Source organism: Dysidea avara, chromosome 9 (genome assembly GCF_963678975.1).
Source record: "Dysidea avara chromosome 9, odDysAvar1.4, whole genome shotgun sequence".
NCBI classification, from domain to species: domain Eukaryota; kingdom Metazoa; phylum Porifera; class Demospongiae; order Dictyoceratida; family Dysideidae; genus Dysidea; species Dysidea avara.
Window position 1 is genome coordinate 16,768,738 of NC_089280.1, and position 27,295 is coordinate 16,796,032.

General features: G+C 37.9%; 1 protein-coding gene across 2 annotated transcripts in view; it reads right to left on the reverse strand.

Annotated features, from left to right (window-relative positions):
* Positions 1-27,295, reverse strand: part of LOC136266946 (uncharacterized) — a 71,274-nt gene extending 43,979 nt beyond the window's left edge. The window contains exons 1-6 of one of the 2 annotated variants that reach the window (XM_066061988.1): positions 27,175-27,295; positions 26,991-27,117; positions 22,878-23,145; positions 22,718-22,829; positions 18,184-18,281; positions 11,780-12,000 (exon numbers count right to left, since the gene is read on the reverse strand). In XM_066061988.1, the coding sequence (XP_065918060.1) occupies positions 11,780-12,000; positions 18,184-18,281; positions 22,718-22,829; positions 22,878-23,145; positions 26,991-27,090 (799 nt within the window). In that variant the 5' untranslated portion in view covers positions 27,091-27,117; positions 27,175-27,295. The remainder of the gene's footprint in view (positions 1-11,779; positions 12,001-18,183; positions 18,282-22,717; positions 22,830-22,877; positions 23,146-26,990; positions 27,118-27,174) is intronic. The other variant, XM_066061987.1, reaches the window with a different exon arrangement.

The following is a 27,295-nucleotide window of genomic DNA, read 5'->3' on the forward strand; positions in this document are numbered from 1 at the left end:
TTTTAATGCTGTGTAATGTGCTGAACATATTGAAAGTAAAAATGTAACTTTATCTTTTTTTTTAGCAATTGATAGTTGGGGCACACGTTCAGACAAAAACATTAAGAGACTGGTTAACCTGTGCATACCACATGAAAAGAACCAGACTTGTCTGAACAAGTGCCCCAACTATTAATTACTGAAAAGTGAAGGAATTAACATACGCAAGGTCCCCTGCCCACCCCAATAGGAGGGCTAAGTGTGAGCCCTTGTTTGCAGCCACCCAACCACCCCAAAGTACTAAATGCAAGCGAGCTGGACTCCTTGTACCCTCCCCTGAAGGAGGGAAGTTATTTCCACCATAAACACATACATCTACTTAACCTTACATACCATACAATTATATTAAGTATCTACCAAATGAAGCTTAAACAGCATGCTTTCTCATCCTCAGGTTGTGGTGTCTAGTGCTTACTAGCCTGCTGTGCTAACTTTGGAGTGACAAAGGGCAACTGAGGAGTCATTGGGCGGAATTGCTTTATTTATTCAGTTGTGCAGTTGACGGCACGTGGTATGGATTATACGTTTATTGGATTGGATTAAGCATGGGGAACCCACATGTGTACAGCAGCCATGTTGGGTAGGCAAAGCAGCCATACAAGCAATAATCGCAGCAGCAGTGGGAACCTGCACGTGTACAGCAGCTATGTGGGGTAGGTAAAGCAGCCATGCAAGCAATAGTAGCAGCAGCACTGGGAACCCATATGTGTACAGTGGCTATGTGGGGTAGGTAAAAGGCAGTCATGCAAGCAATAATCACAGCAGCAGTGGGAACTCACATGTGTACAACAGCTGTGTGGGGTAGGTAAGGCAGTCATGCAAAGCGATGGTAGCAGCGGCAGTAGCGTGAGGAACTCACGTATGTACACAACAGCTACGCGGGATGGGTAAAGCAGTCATGCAGCAGTGACTATAGCAATTTGAAGCCTACGTGCCATCCAGCGTGACACTCGCGCAATTTGACATCCTCAGTAGAGCCATCTAGGCTATGGTAACATAGACCACAGCAACATGTGAATAGGTACCAAACTAACTTTATTTATTTATGTCTCAATAAGCAACATTTTATGCCCAATTTCTCCCCAGATTTTTAATATTATTATTTTTAACTGTTGATGCTTTTGGAATGGCTGCCCCTTGTCACTGTCATGCATAGATAGGCTCAACACCAGTATGCATGCATTATAAGGCATACTTACAAAGTAACCTATATAATTATACACACACAAATCAGTACCCAACAATTCTATATGTAACACAAGGTATATTACTGATTGAATGATGTTATGATCTATTAGTTGTAATCATAAACATATAGACAGCAATGGCATACATGGTATAAGAGCATAAAAATGGCATATAGCAATAAAAGCACTTGCAGTGTTGTCAGTCAGCTGGTAGGTAGTGCCCCGGCAAACTAGTTGTGAAAGTTGATCAGATGTCAGGTCTTAAAACAATGTTCTATTGACAGAAACCACAAGTACAAGGTTTTGTGCAAGACATGTTACGATTTGCTGGCACATAAGTATTGGAGAGTTAGTGATGATGTTGGTGATAGTACAAAAGCATATTCGACAAAGAAGCGTTGGACGGCTGACATGCCTGATTGGTATGAGCATCTAGTTGAGGTGGCAGCTCCATGATAACAGCATTGCAGGAAGCGTTGACGAATGATTGTGGAGGCCAAACAGAGATGGGATCAGGAGTTTGCTTTGCCAGAGGGATGAACTGGTAGTAAGAACTTTGTCATCTGAAAGCGAGATAGAACGTCAGCTATATTATTGTGAGTACCAGGTACGTGCACTACACACACATTGATGTTATACTGGGCTGCTCTGAAGTATAATAGGCGCACCAGAGCCATGATGTAGGGATCGTGGGTGGTACCCTTTTCCCCAGATATCCACCACTGCCCGGTTGTCACAATGGAAAATAATTTTTTTGTTTGGTCCAGTGAATACCCGAGGTGTGAACTGCCATGAGTATTCCAAATAGTTCTTTCCAGGTTATATTCATAGCTTGCTGTCCAAATAGCGCCTCTTCTGCAACGAGTAGAGATCCCGTGATCGCTGTTTGCACGTGCTATGATGTTGAGTATTAACAATTGTGGGTTCCAGTTCTATTAACTGGGATTCAATACCAACTATACCCAAGGCTTCCTTGTCTGCTAACCTTATTTACAGTGGTAAATTGTGTTTAACATCCTACGTCAGCTGGCCTGCATGCACTACTGTATAAAGGCATGCATTAGAGCTATGCATTGTTTGGGGATAAATGGGGTAGCCCAGGACATTGCTAGATGCTAGGTGCTAGATGCACCTGCATTTGCCCTAGTGAGGAAGTTAGCTGCTGTACTTCTATTGCTATAGATTTAATCATATCAAGCAGCCTGACTACACCCAATTTCCCCCAAACTCTGCCAGCATGGCATATAGAAGCATAATACAATGAAACGGCAGCAGCATGCAAATAGCAACAAACCATGAGTGAAGCCACAAACAATGAATAATGCATGCTGAGCAACGAAGAAATGAGCAGTGCATGACAAGCAATACACAATAGGCACACATGATAAGCAACGAACAACTATCAATGAATGACAAGCAACAAAGAATGACCAATGCGTGATAGTCAACAGATAATGAGCAATGCAATGTAATATAAGCAACAAACAACGACGAACAATGCATAACAAGCAGTAATCAACAAGCATGCCAAGCAACAATAAACGGCAACACACAATAAGCAACAAACAATGAGTGATGCATACAACAAATAATGAGCAACAAACAACGAGCAATGTGTGATAAGCACCAGACAACAAGCAAAGCAAAAGGAGCAACAACAAAGAGCACTGTCTTGATGAGCAACCATACAATAAAGAGCATTGCATGATAAGCAACAATGAGCAATGTGTGCATGATTAAAGCAGATGTCTTCGCTCTGTCCCATCTATTTTATGTTAAACAGCAGCATCAAGAAGTGCCTGACAAATGTAATTAAGTAGTGGGGGTGGCTGACAAACTTACACAGAACCACCTGGACAAGTGACACACTATACTGCTATTCAATCAACTTATTAGAAAACATATAAACGCTCAGCTATAATAATGAAGTAAGCCAGGACGGCATTTAGTCCTATCGCAATTGCACAATCAGTTGCAAAATAAAAGAACATAATTATTGTAAAATCTAAACAAAGCCCATACATACAAGACATCGCAAGGAACAAGCTCACCGGTTATAGAAGTCACCAACAACACCTGAGACACCTTGTTTCCCTGCACTGTCCATCAGCATCCCTTGTCTGACCAATTTTCGATGTTACTCATGGGACCACGGCCACCAAACCATGATAGCCACTCTCGAGAGGTCCCTGCAGCCATCCAGGCTTATCCACAGCTGACAGCTCTTGGCATGTTTGCGGCAGCTTTAATCTGAATTCAGTATGAGCAATTCCAAATAGCGCCTCTTCTGCCACAAGTAGAGATCGTGTGATCGCTGTGTGTACATGCAATGATGTTGAGTATTAACAATAGTGGATTCCAGTTCTATTAACTTTGATTCAATACCAACTATATCCGAGGCTTCCTTGTCTATTAACCTTATTTACAGTGGTAAATTATGTTTATAAACAAGGAACAGTATGAGAAGGTCCTCTGCAATCAGTCCAGTTACTATGGAAAACATGGACAATTCCTGTTACAAATGTAGGGAAATCATCACATACTATTGTGAATAGATACCTTGCGCTGTCAGCAAAGAGAAATAGGACACAAATGAGATGAAAGGTAAGTCCATGATGCATGCACTTGGTATGCCATAAGGCGCCTACCTACCTATCAGGCTGAATTGACCTGTAACAGTGACTATAACCATTATTGAGTTACACTTATAAAGGTGGGTGGGTTGGTAGTTGAGTGGACAGGCAGGCAAGCAAGCAATAGAAAACTCCACTAAACAATTAAACAAGGTTGTAGCAACCTATTGAAAGCATTTCATGTCATACTGAAGGCACTTTTGGGCTTGGTTATACCTAACCAATACTGCCAAGGCACCATGTGAGGCTGCATGGTTTCTGGTCAATATTTTTCTGTGACAGAGTTAATCCTAAGTATATATTATATATACCTTTTAAATTACCTATTATTCTTTCCAGTAGAGATGTACCGACAAGAATATTTCAATTGTACCGATATCTGATTAATAACCCATCTATAGCCAAATTCTCACTGGCCGAATTGCCGAATTGCATCATAAATACACAGAACTACTTACAGTAGTAACCATACATCTAAATACTCACTATAAACTAAGGAGGTTATTTTGTTTTTGTTTACATAATAGTTATACAGGCACAATGTGGAGTCTATGAAATTTATAAACCCGAAGGCCTGGGCTGTAGTGCACGAGCGAAGCGAGGACGCCACTAAGGGCCTGAGGGTTTATAAATTTCATAGACTCCACATTGTGCCCGTATAACTGCTTTAGACTCTATTTCACATTACACTCAGATTACTTACCTCATCCACGGCTGTTTCTGCTGTAGGCTTGGCAAAAGCGGCTGGTTTCCTTACTATAATACTAACGCCATGGCAACTATGCATGCTCACACAACAAAATTAAGCACCTTCGTTACATCACTGCACATGAAAAATGCATACTGATTGGATAAACCTAGTTTTGAGCATGTGCCTGAAGGCGTGGAGTATATGAGATTTATTACCCACCCAAAAAGAGTCTAAATAACAATAACTACAACAAAGTTATCAAACAACAAAATCTAAACTTTGGTAAAAAGCAGCCCAAACAAGCAACAGAAGCCCAACTAACTATTTACAAGGTACATTGCACTCCAAAAAACTATTCTATACAGTGTACTTACAGTGCAATCCATTCCACAGCTGGTTTATTTGTGATTTGTCTAATTTTTGCTGTTGTGCATGCGTATCTGCACTCATGTTCACCATGCCATGTCTGGGATAAAGCAGCCGACTAATGACTTTACCTGTCTCCATCGATGTATAACACTTTCTTTCTTATTAACTACCAGTTTTCAACTCAAGGAATGATTTAATTTGCCGATTATAGAAGGTTACACTTTACGCTATTACATCACAAATGCACACTAATCCGGGAAGGATCCAGTTATCCCAGAAACGGGACCTCTATGAGCATGTCCATTTCAGTACTAGCACATCTTGCTATGAAATGCATTTTACAAGTTATAGTGAGGCTAAAGTTTATTCTGTGAGTGAGTTAAGATGCCATGCCGCCATATGGCAGCAGTGGCCATTATTGGGTTAATAGAGAGATACCGATTATACTGATCCGATATTTGTAAAATGTAAATCAAATAGTACTATGTATATGTACAGGTGTAGCTACTGCATCTTTAGTACTGAAAACAAGTTGATGTTGTGCTACTTCTAAAAACCAGGTACATGCAACTCACAATTGTGGCTGGATTTGACAAAACCCGGCTTCAATGCACAAAGCTTCATTAGGAGATATGGCGATTTTAAGTAATCATTGTGTAGTAACTTCCCAGCGGTACAAACAAAATTGCACCAATTATTCATCTATTTACTAGCTATCACTGTGTGGATGTATAAATTTCTGATACCCAAAATATGCCCTGTTTTGGGCAGCTTTTTTTGAACAGGTAATAATATCACAGGTGGTAGTAATAGGGGCAGTGGGTGGGGGGTAGAGGGTGGGCTTAATATAGGAGTATAAAATGGAGCAAGAAGACAAATGGAATCCAGAGGCCAAGTTTGGGCCCTCTATGGCCCTTAAATCACTCCAAATTGATTGAGAACACTATTGGCGAGCTCTCTGTGAAATCCCAGCTAACTACACACCATTACAACAAAGCCATGGCCATTTAATGGTGCCAATCTTCTACTTGTGGTTTTGACAGGGTCGGAAGAAAGCTGCTGCAGAAACCAGACCTGCCAGTCCTGAGGAAATACAGAGTGGAATATGATAGTGCAATCCATTTCTGGTAAGTTTGGTTTTGAGTCTGTGGAAGCCAGGTTATATGAAATCCGGTCACAATTAATCAATTGCGTATGAAATTTTTGTAATTCTTCAATTACATTGCTTTGCATTTCTAAGGAAACACTTGTTAAACAAACCGCTTTAAACAACATATTATGAACAGAAGTATCTTCTTAACTGTTTATAGTTAAACTATCATGAATTCTCTCAACAAAACCTCAAAGCTGCTCTTCATTTTCGTTCATGTACGTAGGAGATATTCCCCCTTTCCAACTTGAAAAGATAGGCTATTCCTGATACTCTACAAGACGTGCACCATTGTTTTACAGTTGTTAAACACCTGTAGAACCCGAAGGGAAGGTAATTCACAAAGCCTCAGAAGAGTTGTCACACCTGTATTTCAGACCGCCGGAAAGAAACCACTTCAGAGCAAAGTTCACCTGTTCTGAAGTTTATACAGACTTCATTTTCGCTTTTACTTTTATGTGCAAGCTGCTTTTACCATTAATGATTTTGTTCACGTGGGTACGTACGGACAAACATAGACAGACACATAGATAGATAGGTAGATAGATAGGTAAACACACACACACACACAAACACACTTTTACAAAAATAATTTTAGTAAACCAGAAATTTTAACAAGGTGTGGCCTCAAATACACTACCCAGACAATTAGGAACCACAAAAAAAATATAATTAATGCTCCCACAAAGACTATAGGTTCATCCTATGGTGCAATTCTATATTCTTAGTGTAACAGCTACACTGTATTCAGAAGATCTGGGTAAGAACATTAGCAATAACAACCATGCTTGCATGTACTCATATGGCTTCTCGTAGCTTTGTGCTATATAGCATAGAAATAAGGGATTTCTATTGGTTTGTACTGAGCAAGAAGGCTTTTTACAACTACAATGCAAATAATGGTATTTGCCATGCAAACTATATATCAGTTCATAGAGTGTTTGTGCCGATTACCAATATGGCAGAAATTTCCATATCGGCAACCCATCTGATCAGCAAGCTGATTATTGGTTATCTCTACTTTCTGACAATTTACCTTCCTGGATAATAATACAAGTTATGTGCATTTTCTTCTGCAGCTCAGCCAGCAGCTGAAAATATAGTTAATTGCAAGCATAAAAACACTACCTTAAGATCAAGATACTCTAATAGAGTAGTCACTCAACATCTGTGTGTCTCATTATATTAAGGTAACTGACTGCTCTATTAGAGTATATTGATCTTTTTCTTGCTAAGCATTGTTGAAGGATGTGCCTTTATCAAAAATACATGAATTCCAAATAAAGTCACCCCATTATTCCAGAATTATTCCTGGTTTGTTACCACTAATTATTCCTGAAATTGTTCCAGTCATAATGTACGCATAGTCTAAAACTATGATACCTAATACCATACTGTATGATATCAAGCACTACTCATGGAGAAAAATATGTGGAGCTATCCTACTATGAATCAATCTACTTATACTTTGAATGTTGGAGGCACTATGTAAAATTACTGTTTTATGCGATCGGACAGGCAACACAAAAAGCCATTATGTGCTATGAACGAATTAATGTCAGACACTTACACCTTGTGATGTAAGCAAAGGAAATGGGACACAAAGGTAAGCCCTATGCATTATAGCCACTACCAGTGGAAAAAGGCACATCTTGGGCTCATGCAATGTTGAATAGCGAAGGAATTAAGCCTAGCCATTATTGAGTTATGCATGTCTAAAGATATTAGATAATCAGACTGAGTCAGTCAGGTAGTTTGTTTGTCAGTAGAAATTTTACTTTACTCCAAATAAGCTACCGTGGTTAACATAGAGAATAAATTTATACTTCAGATGATGATCCCTTGCTTAATTAACCCATTGGCCCCAAACACCACTATAATAGCTTCGCTTCTTAAAATGAAACTTGCTTACAAAAATGGCCGTGTTGTTAACCACAGAGTAATGTGGTCCAAACTGTTTACTCATAGGATATTCCATTTTCGAGATATTAGCCTTTGAACACATGAGTGTAGCGAGAGCCACTATAGTGACGTTCACATTAAATGAAACACTTTTTATTAATTTCAGGGCCAAAGGGTTAAGTACTGTTTATTGTAATGATCCCTACTAGCTTGTAAAATTCCAAAGTTTCCTTTATACTTGTTTGTTAACTCACGGTATGTACCGCTCAAATGCAACGTCGTCTCGCAAGAGTGCAATCAATTTAAAAACTTGTTAATTAAAAGGCGTGGCACTCATGATCATTTCCCTCACAAGTATTCATCCCAAACGAAACTGGATGAATACTCGTGAGCGAAATGGGTGCCACGCCCTTTAACTAGCAAGATTGCACTCTCGCGAGACAACGGTGGTACTATTCTGTAACATAATATATTTTATAACACTTCATCAAAGGAAAGAATGGTACCAGATGTACGGCACAGCTCAAGTATAACATCACACTTGCTCGCACGCGTGCAATTACGCACAATTAAAAAAGTTGGCATGGCACCTGTTTCGATTGCAAGTCTTCATCCGTTGATTCAAGGGATGAAGACTCGCAATCGAAAAAGGTGCCACGCTCACTTTCTAGCGAGTTTTAAATTGCGTGTAATTGCATGCGTGCGACGTTACACTTAGGCAGTACCGTATGACACTATATCATATATCTTGTTTAACTACTTTTTATAACTGAATCCCTACTTGATATATTACACTATAATTGTATAACAAAATGTGCCCCCTATCATACAGTATGATAATACTGAATATAAGGGATCATGAAGGTTTGGGCTTTTCTGGCCAAAAACATCACCCCCATAACCAGCCTCATAATACCTTCATGGTCCCTTGGCAGTATTGGCTAGCAAGTCCAAAAGTGTCTTCAGTACAACCCTAAATGCTTCTAATACATTGCTACAAAATTATGTTTTATTCAGTGGAATTTTCTGACTAACTGACTGTGATGCCTTCAGACAAGCATAACTCAATAATGGTTAAGTTATGGGTTTGATATTTCCACTGCTAAAAATTAATGTCCCTTCAGCCCAACAGGTGACTTTTGGTACACTGCAGTACGCACAAATGCATGCACCTTTGTCCTTCCCATATCTTTTACCTGACAGCTTGGGGTTCAAATTTGCGGTAGGCACACATGATGGCTTCCCTATGTTTGTAACAGTAATCATCCGTATTTTCCGTAGTGGTTGTATTGATTGCAGAGGTGTATTGATCAACTGTAATGCTGTGTAACAGGCTGAACATACAAATGTAGCTGAAAACAGAGTGTAATGACTACTTCATTGTTTTATTAATTGGTAAGTGGAGCACATGTTTGGATGAAAACAACTAATCTGGTGCCATTCTTTCTTAATGCAGTAGGTATAATTAAGTGCAAAAAAGTACAAAGAAAAATTAGAAATTTTAACCTTGATTAGGGATCACAGACCTTGATTAGGGATCACAGGAAAAAATAAAGAAGGTCGCCTTTGACTGCAGATATACAAGTGGACATTTAATACCTAATTCAGTTATACTACCGTTCAAACGCAACATTGTCATGCAAGAGTGTGAGTGATTACAATCTCACTAATTAAAGGGTATGGCATTGTTTTCCTCACTAGTATTCATCCCAAACGAAACAGGATGAATGCTCGAGAACAAAATGGGTGCCACACCCTTTAATTAGCAAGTTTTTTAATCACTTGCACTCTCATGAGACGACATTGCATTTGAGCGGTACCATATACAGGAAGTAGGGATTAAACTCATATATCTACAGGTGCAGGAGACCTTCCTTGTTTCATTCCTTTTTTACCTGTATACTGTCTGAAGAAATTAAACAGTTAATTATGTAGTAAGTGAAATTTCACTTAATAATTTTGTAGCAATTTGTTGGAAGCATTTCTGGTTGCACAGAATTGCACTTTGGACTTAATTGTACACTGCCGAAGTGCTGAAAGATATTGTGAATCTGGTTTCATTTACATACTGCATACTGTATTGAAGGTTAGTTTTCTGTTTTTATCATGTTTACTTGAAGGGGGTGTGGCTAGTCACTGAAACCATGTGAAAAAGTTTAGTAGGGGCTTATGTGCTAGAGGTATGCAATATATCGAAAAATTATCGTATCGCAATAATTTTTCAATATTGTGATAATTTTTCGATATCATTATCGTATCGAATTCGATATTGCGAATTCTGATTTCGATTATAGATTAATCGGTATATCGAGAAATATTTGATAACGCTAGAAATGAAGGTCAGTTTTGTGCAATTTAGCCATTTTAAAAGCTCATCTACCAGTTTCCTAGGCTTGTTAGTAGTGCTATGTAAGGGTTTTAGTAAATCTGTTGTATTTAAAGCATAGTAATAAATGTCGGCTGCCCACGCAATTAATCCACCCACACAATTTAATTAATTATTCAATATCAAGATATTTTACTGATTATCGATCAATATTGTATCGAAACCAAAATCCTGATATCACACACCCACCCCTACTACAGTGGAACCTCTCTTAACAAACTCCCCGAATTAAGGACACAATAGAAAAAACCTCCATAATAAGGACAAAATTTTTGGTCCCAACAGGTCTGGTTAATACATTTTGTACCTTTGAAAGGGGAAAACCTCTATATTACAGCAAAAAATGGCCAAAAATTCTGGGTCCCAAAATGTCCGTAATAGAGTGGTTCCACTGTATGTGCTGTAATAGGCTTAGAACGATTGAAAACAACATAAAAGCCATGTAAACTACCAGGAATGGTGTAACCTTTTGAGTTGAAAGGGGCATGTTCCCTTTGTACGCAAATAAAAATTAAGAGCAGCCATGAAGCTTTGTCTAGAATTTGTGTATGAAAATACGATAGACACAGTTGACAAGATACTTCTGGGTGCAATGAGTTACACTTCCTTAGTGATGTATAGCAACATAATTGATGAATTATGACATAATTGGTGAATTACAAAATATGTCCAATTTAATGTACTGTTACAAAACAAAGGGACAATAAGTAAGAATACGTTGTGTATTATTTATTGAGTTGATTAAGCCAAGGAATAGTGTTTACTGGGCAGCTGGTTTTTAGAGGTAACATAGCACTTGTTGTTCAATATTTTTTATGGGAAGATGCAAACCTTCATGGTTTCCACTACACAGTACTATTGTACTATATGATATGTCATGATATACGATAGTGTCATGCAGCCAAGAAAAGTCAACACATCTGGAGCATGACAGACAAGTGTCTATTTTACAGAACCCAAAAAAAGTGCATTCACACAATCGTACCTCTAAACAAAAATAGCCCCTTTTTTTCTGTGGAATATCCCTTGGGGTGCTAAATTGGTCCAGATGTCTTTGAGGTGCCTTCTTCATTTTCCATTAAGTTTTCTTTTCACACCACTTATAAAAATTGTCATAACTCACACAAGCCTTACTGGATATAGTAGCACATTTATTTATTTTATATATTTTCAGTGGCTTTCTGTGAACAAAGCTACTGATTACTGATTATGTTGGTTACATTCAGCTGTCCTGAGCATTGTTGACAACAAACCGTTGATGCCTTTGTTTTAATTATTGTCATAACTGTACTTTGTTAAATTTCGTAAGTACAGTTGGTGGGCAATAAAGTACAATTTAAACCTCAAAAGTACAGTTTCTGTTTGTGCTGTACACGCAAAAGTTCTATAATAGCATTGTGAGATACTTTATGGAGCATTTACCTTTGTTTCCTTGATTATCCTCCACCACCATCTGCTCACAATCTTCCAATTGGTTTTGCTCAATATATTTCTCACTAGGACTGTTCTGGGTATAATCACTTTCTTCATCATCTAATAAACATTCACACTTCACTGATTGTTGTCCAGTACTATCACCACATTTGTGACTATCATTGTTATCATCATTACTGTACTCTTCTTTGTCCTTTGGAAAGTTGTCTCTGTGACAAAGCAGGTGATACAAAGGCAAAATAGTGAGTATAAAACCAACATCAATAGCTGATGGACAACATGTGTATATATATATGCAGGTAGACAGTATTAATATTTGAAAAGTTTGTACCTCTGATGTTGTGTATCATAGAGACCACAAAGGAGTGGGTGTGGCCCATGATAAAATATCACCCAAAAACCAGCCTCAGTTTTCCCTGATGACAATGAGGCGGTATTGGCTAGGTAAAACTAAGCCCAGGCAAGTCTTCAGATTGACCCGAAATGCTTTCAACAAGTTGCTACATAGTTTTAAATATATACATATATATATTAAACAGAATTTTCTGCTGACTGAGTAACTGACTGACTGACTGATGCCTTCAGACAAGTGTAACTCTAAGGCTGCGGGCTTGATTTTTTCACTGTTCGACATTGCTTCGGCCCGAGAGGTGCCTTTTTGGCACACCGCAAGTACATACAATGCATTCTTCATGGACTTACTAGTGTCTTTCTTTATGTCCCATTCATCTTTGCTGACAGCGAAAAGTGTTGATTCAGTAGTAGCACATGATGGCTTCCCTTCGTAACAGAAATCGTCTGTATTTTTCATAGTGACTACTTTGATTGCAGAGGTGCTTTTCAAACAGTTCTTGATTCGTACAGCTGTGTAACAGGTTGAACATAGCTGACAATGAAACGTAATGAATACTTTGTTTTTCAGACAATAATGGGATGTGCCCATTTCTTTCCTTTGATGCGGTATGCATGGATTGCAGGGGTGCTTTTCAAACAGTTTTTGATTCGTAATGCTGTGTAACAGAGCTAACATAGCTGACAACGAAGCGTAATGGATACTTCACTTTTCCAACAATAATTGATATAGCTGGGGCACGCGGCACCATTTGTTTTGCGGTATGCGTGGGTTTACCAGCCATAATAATATTATTTACAAAAAAAGTTAACAAACAAGTACACAAAAATATTTGGAATTTTCAAATTTTCAACTAGAACAGGAACCATAGCACATTGATAAAAAGTACTGAAACAAGCTGGAGTAGTGCATGATATTAAATCACAGTAAAACAATAAGAAGTGTTATATCCCTACTGTGCTCAAGATAACATAACGGAAATGCACAGTAGGGATATAACACTTCTTATTGTTTTACTGTGATTTAATATCGTGCACTACTCCAACTTGTTTCAGTACTTTTATCAATGTGCTATGCAGGGGCGTAGCTAGAACCCGGGTCACCCGGGCCCAGGCCCGGGCATCAATAATTCGAGATACTCTAATAGAGCAGTCATGCAGAATGAGATAAACCAGTCTCAGTACTCAGAGAAGCAGCGTGGTGGGGGGGTGGTAGGGTCGGACGAACCCCCCCTTTCAGAGGCAGAATCTTTTAAAACTAAAAAATCACATCAAATCTTACATCCCTGGAGCTGTCCGGTAGCTACTTGCACACTAGCGCTCCTCTATACTATTGAGCGTCGCATTGCATTAATGCTGAACAGATCATTGAGATCTATTGCATCACATGATCAGTAGCCCATGTGATGCATGGTGGAAATGGCGAACGAGTGTGGATTGGTTGAGGCAGACATATTGCAAGGCAGCAGCTGCGATAAACTTGAGTGATTGTGTTATACATGTGTCAAGTGAGCACAAACTGTGAATAGTTGATGTATATTTATCTGATGAATGGTTTGTTTATTTGTCACATGTTGCGGGTACGTGATGTCTCGAATACATGGGAGTACAAGCGAAGTCTAAAGTTACTGACCATCAACAGGAGGGCCGACCGAGAATAATGTATACCCGGGAGTAAGTATTGCCAACTCGGAGTGTGGAGGATTCCCATGTGCTAGAAAATTTGAAGTTGGCTATCACGGTTTGGAAGTGAAGATTAAGTTAGTATTAGCTACAATAGGTTTATAGTTTCTATAAGCTGCACAAACAGCAGTGTGTAGGTTTTAGCTAGCTAGATGCAGAAACAGCATCTTTTAATGTTACTGCCTAAGGGAACATTTTGTGCATATGCATCGTTTTCGTTCAGACGTGATCTAGGGGGAAGCACCCAGGACTTCCCCCAAGAACATTCCACTTAACTTTTTTAGCTTACAGCTAGGCCCTGGCATCACCAAAAGTCTGGCTACGCCCCTGGTGCTATGGTACGCAAGAGGAATAAGCAGCTGCAATAAAGATAACAACATATATTTGTAATTCTTTCGTAGACTATGAGTGCATTACAAAGCTTCGAAGGGTACTTTTATAATTTGAAGTTTACTTTACCTTCAAACCCACGAAGCATTTGAAGCTTCGTCCCAGCCCTAGTCTGCATTCAGATTCATTATCATAGGAGTGCTTTTTTCTATGTGACCTGCTGAGTGAAAATCTGAATTTCTCAAACTTTTATGATTCCTCGTTGTCTAGAGGGAAAACCCTATGGGGAGTTGAAGTTTCAGCCTTATCTAGTGAATACTCTTGGTGTTGTGATAGAGAATAGAAAGAGCAATGTACAGTGACTACTACATATAATTGCAGGTGCTCATTTAATCAATCATAAGTAATAAATGCAACAGGCTATGGAGTTGGGACTTACTTCCTTGTGTTTACCATGAACTGGAGAACTGATTAAGGTACATTCTATATCCACCCATGCTTTCAAGCAAGAGATCTGTTCAAGCTTAGAAATGGCAATGATAAGGTTTGGATCTGCAAGAACCCCACAGTGCATTAAGGTTACGGTAAAGTCGAAGCCAAGGGAAGCCAAAGTGTGCACTGCAAAAATTTCATTACCTGTACCACATTGCATAATAATCCATAAAATTTAAATGGCGATTGCGCCAAGGCTAGATTTTGTGTTTGGTTTTTTAGTGCTATTTACCACTAGGAAAGCGTAAATGTTGTGTAAATGAGTTGATAAAAGCTTGTTAATATATTTGGTAATGGTTTAATTGTAGTATGGCATGATCAAGGTTAGCATTGTAATTAGTCCTGTAAAGCTTGTAGCAAACATCAGCTTAGTGAAAGAAAGCTTGTTGGGTGCTTATATCTTTGATACACTGTCAGTTCTGTTAGCGCATGGCGCTTGAATGATATCACTAATTATTTGTGGCATTTCACTAAAGTATACTATTACTACACGTCAGTTTTCTACAGTATACTACTAGATAGGCTAGTTGTTGTGACTTAGAACAGTTCAGTAGTAGTGGGCACAGGGACAGATACCAAAAAAGTGCATTTAATTGCATTTTCTTAGCGATACAGGAAGGATTTGTGTGAAACTTTGAAAATTAAATAACTGTTTTCGGATTGCTACAGCAAGCCTTTCTTAATGGCTTTCTGTCCCTGCCCATGTGTCTGCTGGCTGGTTTTCACTAATCATCTTGGCAAAAATGGTAATAGTTTCCCAGCGATTTGACGTGTAGTAATGCTTCGAAGCCCTTCACAAACCACACTATAACTCTTGAACAATTAACACCAGCGGCTTCAAATCTCCCAACCTATTAGACTAGTCTATGGACTGTAATGGGCCAGTAAGTAAAGATGTGTGCTGATTAGCAAAGGTGAGGTATTACCTAAAGTATGGCATGCGGTATTTTACCTATTTCCGGTTTACCGTAACCTTAAGATAAGTGTTGTTAAGTGTATTTTTCAAATTATATTATAGTTTCTTTATCTAGATAACCAGCAGAATGGTCAACTAAACTTTCAGCTCTGGAAACCATGACATTTTGAAGATACAGCACTACAAAGTGGCAACAACAGAAAAATCGATTTGTATAGTGACAATATGGAAAATAAACTACAGGCAAATACAGCTGTAACTTACAAATGCAGTCCTCTACTGAGATTCCATTTACATCCAGGGGCATAGCTAGCCTTCAAGGTTGCCAGGGCACTAAGTACCCATGCAAGCTACTTAGTAAAAATGTGAACCCATCTTTGTGGACTCTTTATTACACATTTGCTTTTGAAAAATTGTTTAAAAGTGCGTACGTGTACCTAGCTTACTACCACACTGCTGTTTATGCAGCTAAGTTACTGCATGAATATTATAGAAGCAACTGACTTAATCCAGTAACAACTTCTGCACTTTTCCGTACTTGTGATACAACTTTTCTTTAGGCGTACTTCATATATCCAAGTATTTTATATGTCCAACACTAATATTTTAGCCGAGATTTTAGTCTTGCTTCCAGAATCCTCAACGATGACATGGCCACAGCTCTTCCCACCATGACCTGGAAGACGACGGTAGCCACGACTTTTGTCAGTTTTTCATCGGTCTACCATTACATCAAGTACTGTTTTCAACTAAGAAAGTTCACCAAAATCGCATGTGCTCAATCCGCAACCACTCAAATTTCAAAATGTAATCACGTGATGCTGTGCATTATATAGGACTTTACTTAATTGACAAAGGAATCTTCAGAATAGGCGATCTTTGATGATTGCAACTACTCAAAAGTGTCACAGATGCGCAAAAAGAGCATGTATGTATTTTAGTTCGTTTCAGCTGGGGCGCACCAGTGCTGGCACCGCAGTTTGCTATGCTCGCAGCCCGGGCACCAGCAGTGATTACCCGGGCCTGTTCCCGGGCAGACCCGGGTGTAGCTATGCCCCTGTTTACACCATATCAGGTTCTCCATGAATATTATGGTGACTTAATTAGTCTGTGACATGTTGACGTATTTTAGTACCTGTAAATTAGGTATCCCATAGCAACAAGTGCACGCATCTTGCTATTCTACACCCTCTCACTTAAATTAGAACTACTTAATCATTTTTAATCCAATAGACATGAAATTTTCACACAAGTTACTTTAGTAATTTTGCCAAAGACGAGTGTTTGCCATTTTGAAATAGCAAGTTTAGATGATGAATAACATGGATGTAAAGAAAAGGATTTCTGGGAGTGTCAACCCGAAAGATAAATATGTGATGATTGAGAAGCTAAAAAACAAAAATAAAAATGCACAATGGTTTGTGCTGTTTAGCATGGTGTATCATAAAAGTATCAAGGCTCTTGTGCGTAAACTGTAGGACTAGTTCTACTATAAAGGGAAAACCTGTAACTCATGTTCTAAAGCAAATTTAGCAGTTGGGTTTGGACTAAACTGTGTACTAGTGATAGCTTATATCCAGTAAAAAAGTACAGAACATTTGCTAAAACCATTTGTATGTTATAGAACAAAATAATTTTCATGGGAAGCCATATAAGCAAACTGTACAGAGCACCCTTAAGCTCCTTTTGCTTTGGGGATCACAATGCTACCAAGGTTTTTGCTGTTATCCCCTTCCTTCATCATGAAACAAGAAACTCATGATAAAGGAAGGGGATAACAGCTAATCTTACACAGTAGAATGTAATAAACGCAATGGGTAAATTATTTACAAAATTGAAAAAAATCCATAAATGTTTTGAGCACTTAAAGGCTTGCACTAACATGTGGGATTCTTACAAATCTGGTCACACATCTTACCACAATGTAAACAAACACATATAACCATATAACTCATGTTTGCTACATGATACAGAACTGAAACAAAGACATTCATACTTCATGAAGGGGCAAGTCTATTGGTATACAAGCTATACATGTGTAAATTGTTTCTGTAGCACTCGTCTTTTACCCAATGTATTTCAAAATGATATATAACAGAATTATGCAAGGGTTTTTGTTCAGTGGACCACATATAGTCTAAATAGTTACCAGAGTGTGTGGAAGTTGTCAATTTTTTAGAAATTCTATGTGTGTTGTATTGGAAGTCTAAAAGTGATGGGGGAGGAGGGAGAAGGGTGGTTAGGATAGTGTTATAAAACTTAACACATATCATCAAACCAACGATACAATATAATTTTAACAGTAACATTCTTTCTTAGTGATCATTGTGTTGTGTCTATAGAGAAGAATAAAGCAAGCCCCAAAGCTAAATCCGTATACGTACATGCCTTGACAAAGCTGCGATAAATGGCATACCTTTAAAACAAATCTGCTAAGTTTAAGTCGGGAGATCAAAAGTGGTGACTACAACTTTTATCAATGCAGCCCATCCAGCATTTCTTGACCACCCCAAGGCCACACTTTTAATCCTTTTATCACAGCTTGTCTGTTTTTGCATGAATTATAATTTTCATGTATTACATTCTAACACTTAATAATTACACATCACCAATGACTTACAATGATTTAAGGAATTTCAATTTCTCTGCAAGAAAACTTCTTTCATCTTTCAATGCTGATAAACAATTTTCATTTTCTTCAGCAGTACGTTTTAGTTTCTATAAATAGTAAAAAGTTTATTGACACTAAATTGTACCAGGAGCTCTTAACTATTATTTTGTGTCTGGGCTACTGATAATTATAATACATACGACATAATTATTTTATTATAGAGCACAATAAATCTAGTAATAGGTTTTACTCCCACATCACAAGTTAATAACTACAGCAGTTAGCAGTAAAGCCACAAGTTAGTTACTCTACCATAAGTGTTTATCTTATACAGGTACAGTATAAGGAAGAAATAGGAATTTTAAGTTTCGATTATGGATCATAGAAAAAAAAAGTAGGGAAACAAGGTGTAGTCACCTACACCTGCAGATATACTAGATGACATTTAATCCCTAATTCAGTCATGTTTATTAGGGATTAAATGTCATCTAGTATATCTGCAGGTGTAGGTGACTACACCTTGTTTCCCTACTTTATTTTGCTATGATCCCTAATCGAGCTTAAAACTCCTAAATTTTTCCTTATACTTGTTTGTTTACTTGTTTGAAACATTATTATGACTGGTGAGCCCACACCTACCACATTAAAAGAAAGGATGGTGCTGGAGTTAATATTTTCATCTAAACGTGCACCCCAGCTATCAATTACTAACTCAAAAGTGAAGTGGCCATTACGCTTCGCTTTCACCAATTTTCAACCCATTACACAGCGTTAAAAATGAAGAACAGTATATTAGAGTGCCTCTGTAATCAATCCAGTCACCACGGAAAATACAGATGATACCTGTTTACAAATGTAGGGAAGCCGTGCATTGCACTACCACGAATCGACACCTTGAGCTGTCAGCAAAAAGAAATGGAACACAAAGGAGGATAAAGGTAAGTCCACGTTGCATGTATTTTATGTACTGCGATATGCCAAAAGGCATGTCTCGGGATGAAGCAACGTCGAATGTGAAAAATCAAGTAAATATATATATTTAATTTTGTAGCTATCTATTGGAAGCATTTAGGGTTGCACTAAAGGCACTTTTGGGTTTGATTATTATACCTAACCAATACTGCCAGGGTGCAAGGATGGTATTGTGAAGCTGGTTTTTGGGTGATATTTTTGGCCAGAAAAACCCAAACCTCCATGATCCCTAATATACAGTACTACTGTACAGCACTATTGTACTGTATGATATCAAACTCATTAAGCCTCAAGGAAATTACTCATAAATATTATATTATCACAGTTAACACAACTTGCCAAATTATATGTGGCCTTAATTGGTACGTAGGTAGCCCTCACCTTGGGGCTCTAAATAACATAAACCTTGTCGGAATCTTTAAAAGGTTCCCTGAGCAAAGCAAATATGCAAATAAAAGTGAGAGAATGGCAGCTAGTATCTAGTTCAACTTTGTAGTGTTAGTGTCACATGTGACATTAGTGCATCATTGCCAATGACAACTGTCTTCTCCAGAAAGTAGGCTTTAACAAATATACTGTAGAGTCTGGTTGTTAGACGCACACTCTTAATAAAACTTCAAAAAATTTTATTAATATGAAGTTGTTATGCATTCATGTGCCTAACATCGTGAGTGTTCATGGATTAACTAACTCTCTTTGTGGTGTGCACCATGTACATGTGCTGATATTTGGATTCCAATTCTTGTGCAAATCTCATGTGAAACATGATTTCCATGCTACAGAAGACCATTTCACTTAGTAAGCATTATGAAATCAATGTTATTATTGGTAGAGGTGCACCGATATATCGGGAAATCGGTAAAAGTTGACTTTTAGCATATATTTCACTTAAACTTGGTCGATCTTTTGTATGGCTAGTCTTGTAGCACTTTAAAGCATGATGCTTGAGATGTTAGCTGTTTAATAATAGCTAGCAGTTTGATTTTCTTTCTTTGCACAGACCTTTTCATCACACCTAAATTTTTTTCCTTTCTACAAAAACATTTTTACAAACATTTTTTAATCATAATTTTTAACATTTATTGTAATGTCCATATTTAAAGCCTTTTATGTTCAGATGCAACCCATTACTAAAAATATTGGTATCGGTATTGGGATTGGTAATTTTATAGCTAATATACAGGGGTGTCAGAGTAAAAGTGAAAGTGGTAGTGCTTAGTTTAGGGAGTCTGGGAGCATGCCCCCAGGAAAACATTGAAGCTGCACAGTTTGAGATGTCATTGTTATTCAATTTTGGACTGTAAAATTTCGTTTGATAACAACTACAGGCTAGAACACAAGTTACAGGAGGATCGGAAATGGGGGGCCGTAACTTCCACACTATTTTGAAAAGAAAGTTTTGGCTCCCACACTTTGTGGCCAAGTAGCTCAGACTGAAATAAAATGAGCTTTCTATTTGTATACACAGAAACCCTGCAAGAAGCCATACATAGATAAAAAGCCATGTATCTACTATTTTTATTTTTATCCAAAATGCTTGTAATTTTATTTCTGGAACGTAGTATCTTGTTGTTCCAAATTTAAACTGGAGTTTGTGCTGTGAGAAATTGAAACAGTACAAAGAATGCCACATCCATGTCATTACATGATGGAAAAGACATTAGTTTCAAAGGTGGCAACAAATATAGATAGTGGTCCTATTGTAGAGTGTAAGTGTATGGGAGCTGCTGACTACCATTTAACTAACACTTTGGTTATTTGGCATAGCTGGGCAATCCCAGACACTGACTGGACACGTCAGGCTACCATCAGCTACCAGACTAATTAAAGACGTAGGCCGAATCCACTGATGACCAGTTGCATTTACGATCGTACAAGAATAGCTAACACAACAGTGATTGCGGTACCACTAATGGGAGGTGATAAATACAGGGCCTGAAATTATGTTTCAGAAATGATCTGATAAATCCTGTTACGTGGTCGGACATACTCAATATAGTACTGTACAAAATTAAACTTTCTAAAAGCGTTCAGACATTGGCCAGAAATGGTCGGAAAATGGCAGATGTCTGACCACCATTATTTCAGGCTCTGTAAATAGAACTGAGATCATGTGATTATAAACTTCGCACAACATCATGAAAGATAGAAAATTAGCAGTGAACCTCCATTAGTGTGTTAAGATGTGTTGCAGTATGGTCAAAACTCAAATCAGATGGCAGCCTAAGACATGAGCACCTGTCTAGTTGAGATGGATACAGCTTAGTGATAGTTCAAATGGTATGGAGATCAACTTTTGTTTCTTTTTTCAGTTTGTAGGCTGACAACTCCAATTCAAAGTCATCATGTGATGAAAAACTAAAAGTAGCTTGTGGTTTTTTCTTAGTCAGGTTTTAATACACTGCTGTATTGTACAATCCGACATAATCACACATTATTTTGAATTCTGTATAATCTACTAGCCAAGTGTATGTTCTGGCAAAGTTTCAGCTTCATATGCCAATAACTTTTGGAGTTACACTCCTACACATAGCAATCACAGAAAATTGATTTGTACAACAAGTATAGGGAAAACAAATTACAGGTGCTTACTAAAATGGCCATAACTCACAAAGTTAGTAACATACAGAGTAAATTTGCACCACTGTGTTTGCCATGAACGGGCCAGGAGAATAAATTGCTGCCACTCCTTGTATCATCTTCCTTCACTATATACAAAGGTGAATTCAGTGAAGAAAGATTGATCGTGTATTATCGATCGTTTCAACTGGACATAAACACATTCCCATAACTTATGTATCCTTTTGTCCACTGCAATGAAACAAAGCCTCTTGAGTAGGCAAATAAGATGCTATCCAGGTGTATATACTAAGAATAAAGTATTCAAAATTTTACATAATATGCCAGTATTTTATTCATTGTAAACTAGGCTTGCATGATTATGTCGGGTTTTTGCAGATCCGATCACATATGTACTAAGAAGACCAATAGCTAGTTAGCATTGAGCAAGGTTATAATATACAGTCAATGAAGGTAAAATAATAGACACTGCATAACAAGTTTTAAATGCTCCATATGAAGATGTGCATGTGTGCTGCATGGGTGAATAGCTTGCTTGCAAAGTGCTTGGAAATAGTCTAGCTACACCATTGCACAAAACATGCAAAGATTCCGAAAATGAAAGTTGACCAAGGTTTCAAAAAGTATATAGATTTGGTGTCTACCGGAGTAGGCAATGAAGAGATATATCCATGCACTGTAGAGTTATTAGCCACACATTACAGTGTATGTCATAATGGTGCAGCTCTTTAAGTAGTTGTAGTGAAGCGGCCAACAGTGAGGGTAATGCATACTGCAAATAATAAAGTCAGCAAATAAACATTACCAGACCACATTAACAATAACAAGGTCTTCTGGTGACTATCCTACATGGGGACGTCACTACACACACAAACAGAATTTATTAACTTTATATAAAAATGGCTGTACTTAGATTAAAATTACTGTGGTCAATTTAACATGTTACCACTAATATCATTTCTCCCACTTCTATTCTGTGTTGTGGTCTAACCTTTATCTCATCTATTGCAGTACACAGGATAGTTCTTAGAACTGGCTTTTGGTGTGAGTAGGGTTGGAGCTCCTGGTGAAGTGTCAGTTGTGCTTGTTTTAAACTTCTTCGTCTAATAGCAACTTAATCACATTTAGTGTATACCACAAATTACATCTACCTTTTCTTTTCTTTGGCATTATGTACCATCTTAGCATGGGAAACAGATTTGGTACTGTGAAACTCAAGTTCAGGAAGGTGACCAGAAACATCATCATCTGAATCTTCATCACCTTTAACAAATGGGTTTTCTACTCTCTTAATATCCACAGCATAAACATCCGCTTCCAATGACTCTACAGTAGTGGGAGCTTGGGCTTTGTGTAGTTTTCTTTTCTTATTGCCTTTTAACAGATTCAAGCCGCTAAAACCATTCAATGAGTTAGTACCTACAAAGAACAAACCACATGTAATGCTATAGGTATCAGTACTTCCCCATGTGGTGTATTTTCTTATAATCACATTGAAGCTAATATATCAGAACTAATTATTATTTGGCAGGCTATTTAGTTTAGTTCTGACTTTAGGGAAAGGGTTGCAGCAAATGAGAAACTTGTAGTAGTGTAATTATGCAACAGACAGTGCATGTAATCAAACACCACTGGAAACTGATACATACTATATATCACAGGTAGGAAGTAAACATTAGGGAATTCAGTAAGTTACAAATGGTTTTGTTATACTACACAACACCCTCCACTACTTTCTTATCCTCATTTTCAATTCATCACAAATCTGCCTAATTACTGTCACCAAAATGGTATTGCAGCTATCAATAAAATTAGAAGTTGTCACTGTCATTATCATGAAATTTACGATCTACTACTAACAATCAAGCTCTTATGGCATCTCAGTACATGATGGAATTATTATAATGGTATTGTCACAGTGGTAAAATAATAATAAAGATGACGCCTTGATAGATGGGGGAGTACATACCACTAATTGCTCCATACTGTAAAGAATTTCAATTATCATTAAAACAATATAAGTAGAGGTTTATTATTTCGTACAAAATGCATTAATATATTGTGTGGCTTCATATGATGGTTCATAAACTGAAGGTAAACCCACACTACCATCCCTGCAAATAACACACATTACATAATTATACAATAAATGAGGAATTTCAAGACAGCCACCATCAACTACCATACAAGCACTGAATCACATGTGCATACAGTTATCATACAGTACGATAGTACTCTATAGTAGGGACCACAAAGGCATGGGCATGGTACATGAAAACATCACCAAAAAACCTGCCTCATTTTTTCCTCACAACAATGAAGGGATAGGTATTAAAATTGGATTTATCCAAAAGATGTAGCTATTTTAGTATTCGTGATGCCTCAAGTTTGACCAGATTTTATGAATTCATGAGTGCAACTTTTCCATTGTATACTGAGGTATAGCTAGAATTATTTAGCTACATTTTTAGATAACCTCATGTGGATTCTGGCAAAGTTTTAGCTTTACAGTACGATAGTACTGTATAGTAGGGACCACAAAGGAGTAGGCATGGCCCACAAAAAAATCACCCAAAAACCAGCCTCAATTTTCCCTGATGACGATGAGGCAGTGTTGGTTAGGTAAAACTAAGCCCAGACAAGCCTTCAGATCAAGCCAAAACGCTTTTAACAAGTTGCTACAGAATTGTAAAAAATTATTGAATGAAATTTTCTACTGACTGACTGACTGACTGACTGACGCCTTCAGACAAGCGTAACTTGATAACAGCTAAGGCTATGGGTTTGATTTTTCCACTGTTCGACGTCGCTTCAGCCAGACACATGCCTTTTGGCATACCGCAGTACGTACAATGCATTCTTCATGGACTTACCAGTGTCCTCCTTTGTGTCCCATGACAGCGAAACATGTCGATTTGGTGGTAGCATGTGATAGCTTCCTTTCATAATGGAAATTGTCTGTATTTTTCATAGTGGCTACTTGAGGTGCTTTTCGAGCAGTTCTTGATTTGTAATGCTGTGTAACGGGTTGGGCATAGCTGAAAAATGGATACTTCATTTTTCAGATGATAGCTGAGGTGCACAGCACCATTTCTTTCTTTTGATGCGGTATGTGTGGGTTCACCAATCATAAAACTCTATTTTACAAGAAAAATTGGAATTTTCAACTAGAGTAGGGACCATAGCACATTGATAAAAAGTATACGTGGGGTAGTGCACGATATTAAGTCACAGTAAAACATTAAGAAGGGCCATATCCCTACCGTGCATTTCTGTTATGGTATCTTGAGCACAGTAGAGATATAACACTTCTTATTGTTTTACTGTGATTTAATATCGTGTACTATTCCAGCTGGTTTCAGTCCCTACTCTAGTGGAAAATTTTTTTGCGTACTGTAGTACAAAAGAATTACCGTATTTCCTCGTATAAAGCCTGGGCTTTTATTTCTTCTCAGAATTTTTTACCAGGCCTATAAATGAATAGGGACTTTATTTGAAACCAAGCGTTTATTTTGGATAGGTCTGAGTGACACCTGGCGTTTAATCAAATCTGAGTCGTAGTAGAAGGCATTATTGTAATGGTAAGCATAGACAGCGCACCTTTATACAGTGTGTTGAATACAGTAAAGGCCTACATATTCTACATGCATACACACTCACATGTACTACTCACATGATCATTTGTAGCGTCTTCATCTCTGAGATGGCTCTAAACTTTATGTTAACAAGTTCAAAGAGAGAGCAGCAGCAAGGAAAAGAATTAAAGCCGCTAACAGTAGATCAATTAATAGCCAGGGCCTCTATTTGAGACCAGGTATATATTTCCTAAAGTGCTGGAAACCTCCACCTTATAATCAAGACAGGCGCTTATTTGAATGTGGCTTTTATACAAAGCAGCATTGAATTTCACATAAAGGCTTTACATTTGTTGATAATACAGTTATGTACAGCAGTATAACTTCATACCAATTACTGTTGGTGGGTGGAATCCTTAGTAGAGAAGTCTTTGTTGCTGAGAGACCCTCTGTGGGTTGGGATATATTAATATACAAAAAGTGTATCTCTTGGCCACTCTCTTGTATCACTCTGGACCTAGCTCTTTTGTATAGCTATATACTATATAGTCATTTTAAAGAATGTTGTCATAGTAAGTCCTTTGACATCATAGGGTTTCCTTTATAATGAGATATGCAAGTAGGTGGAAAAGATGGACATGGTTGGGAATGGACATCAACAAAGACACGGACACAGATGCAGATACAGACATGAACAAGTTCCTTTATATTTGTATAACAGCATACCTACATTGTTTTACACTTCCAGACCCAGATGTCATTATTGCAGTACTTGTCTATTCTATTTATAAGCACATGTGCAACAGGTAAGCTTTAGTACATTACAGAAGGATAGACCATACTGTTGTACATGTACTCTAGAAATCTAATCAGAGTTACATGAATTGTAGGTATTTAGCTGATGTGCTTTAGCTTAACATTACAGGCCAGAATTTTACCCAAACCAAGCTCATTACTTCAGCACAAGCACCCCTGTGTAAGGGATACTTATAAGCCATAACGCCCTGTATGCAAACTAATATAAATAAGGGTGTGATATTTCAAAATGCCCATACTGTTAATTACTACATCATACAGAACTGACTCTGATTGTATACAAATTTCAGTCAAAACATGTACACAGGCATATATGCTAAGTCAATTATGGACAGTCACATTACCTGTCTAGCTGATGTGGCTATTCAGAGAATAGAATGTCACAAACATCATTGTAGTCTAGTCATTGATAATCTAGCCAGTGTGCTGTCATATGAATTGATGCACAGTATACAACCTTCAACTATTAAATATGGCTGCATGGCCACAGGTACGTAGTCTGACAATGCAATTGCATAATGCAGTAATCTTAGGAAATAGAGTGGAGACTAAAATACTAAGTCCTGCGACAGAGTGGCAGGGACAAATGGCATAAACCTTGTGAGAATATTGCACTTGATCATGGGGGGGTTATAGCCGCAATTCTGGCATGCAAACAATCCACGGCTCTGATTTCTTGGAACTTATACTTGGCCACACCATCAACCAAATTAGTTTACTAAACTCGGTCAGCATTTCCATGGTAAGAATACATTAGTTATGGGTCAATGCTAGCTGCTTCAGTTTAATATTGTGAGTCACTTCCATGTTCACTTGTGTTGTTTACCATGACGGTTGGTTCATTACATGTTTCAGTAATAGCCTTATTCTTACCAGGTTCATTGGGTCTTGTTCTCTTTCCTTCCAAGATGTTTGCAGCTTCAACAATGAGCAATAATTTTCCTTCATCTCTACTGCCTAGAGTGTTGTTCATATCGTGACCAGTTGCGGGTGGTGGTAGCTAATGCAGGTAACGATAAAGTGATATTAAATGTCTTACTAAGCTATGATTTACAACCTGTAATAGAAGCTCTCGACGTTCACAACGCAGGCTCTACACACGTAGCTAGGTACTACAATAAATTTGTATGGCTTGAAAACGCATGCTTTCAATTAGCACATTGGCATGTGGATGTGAC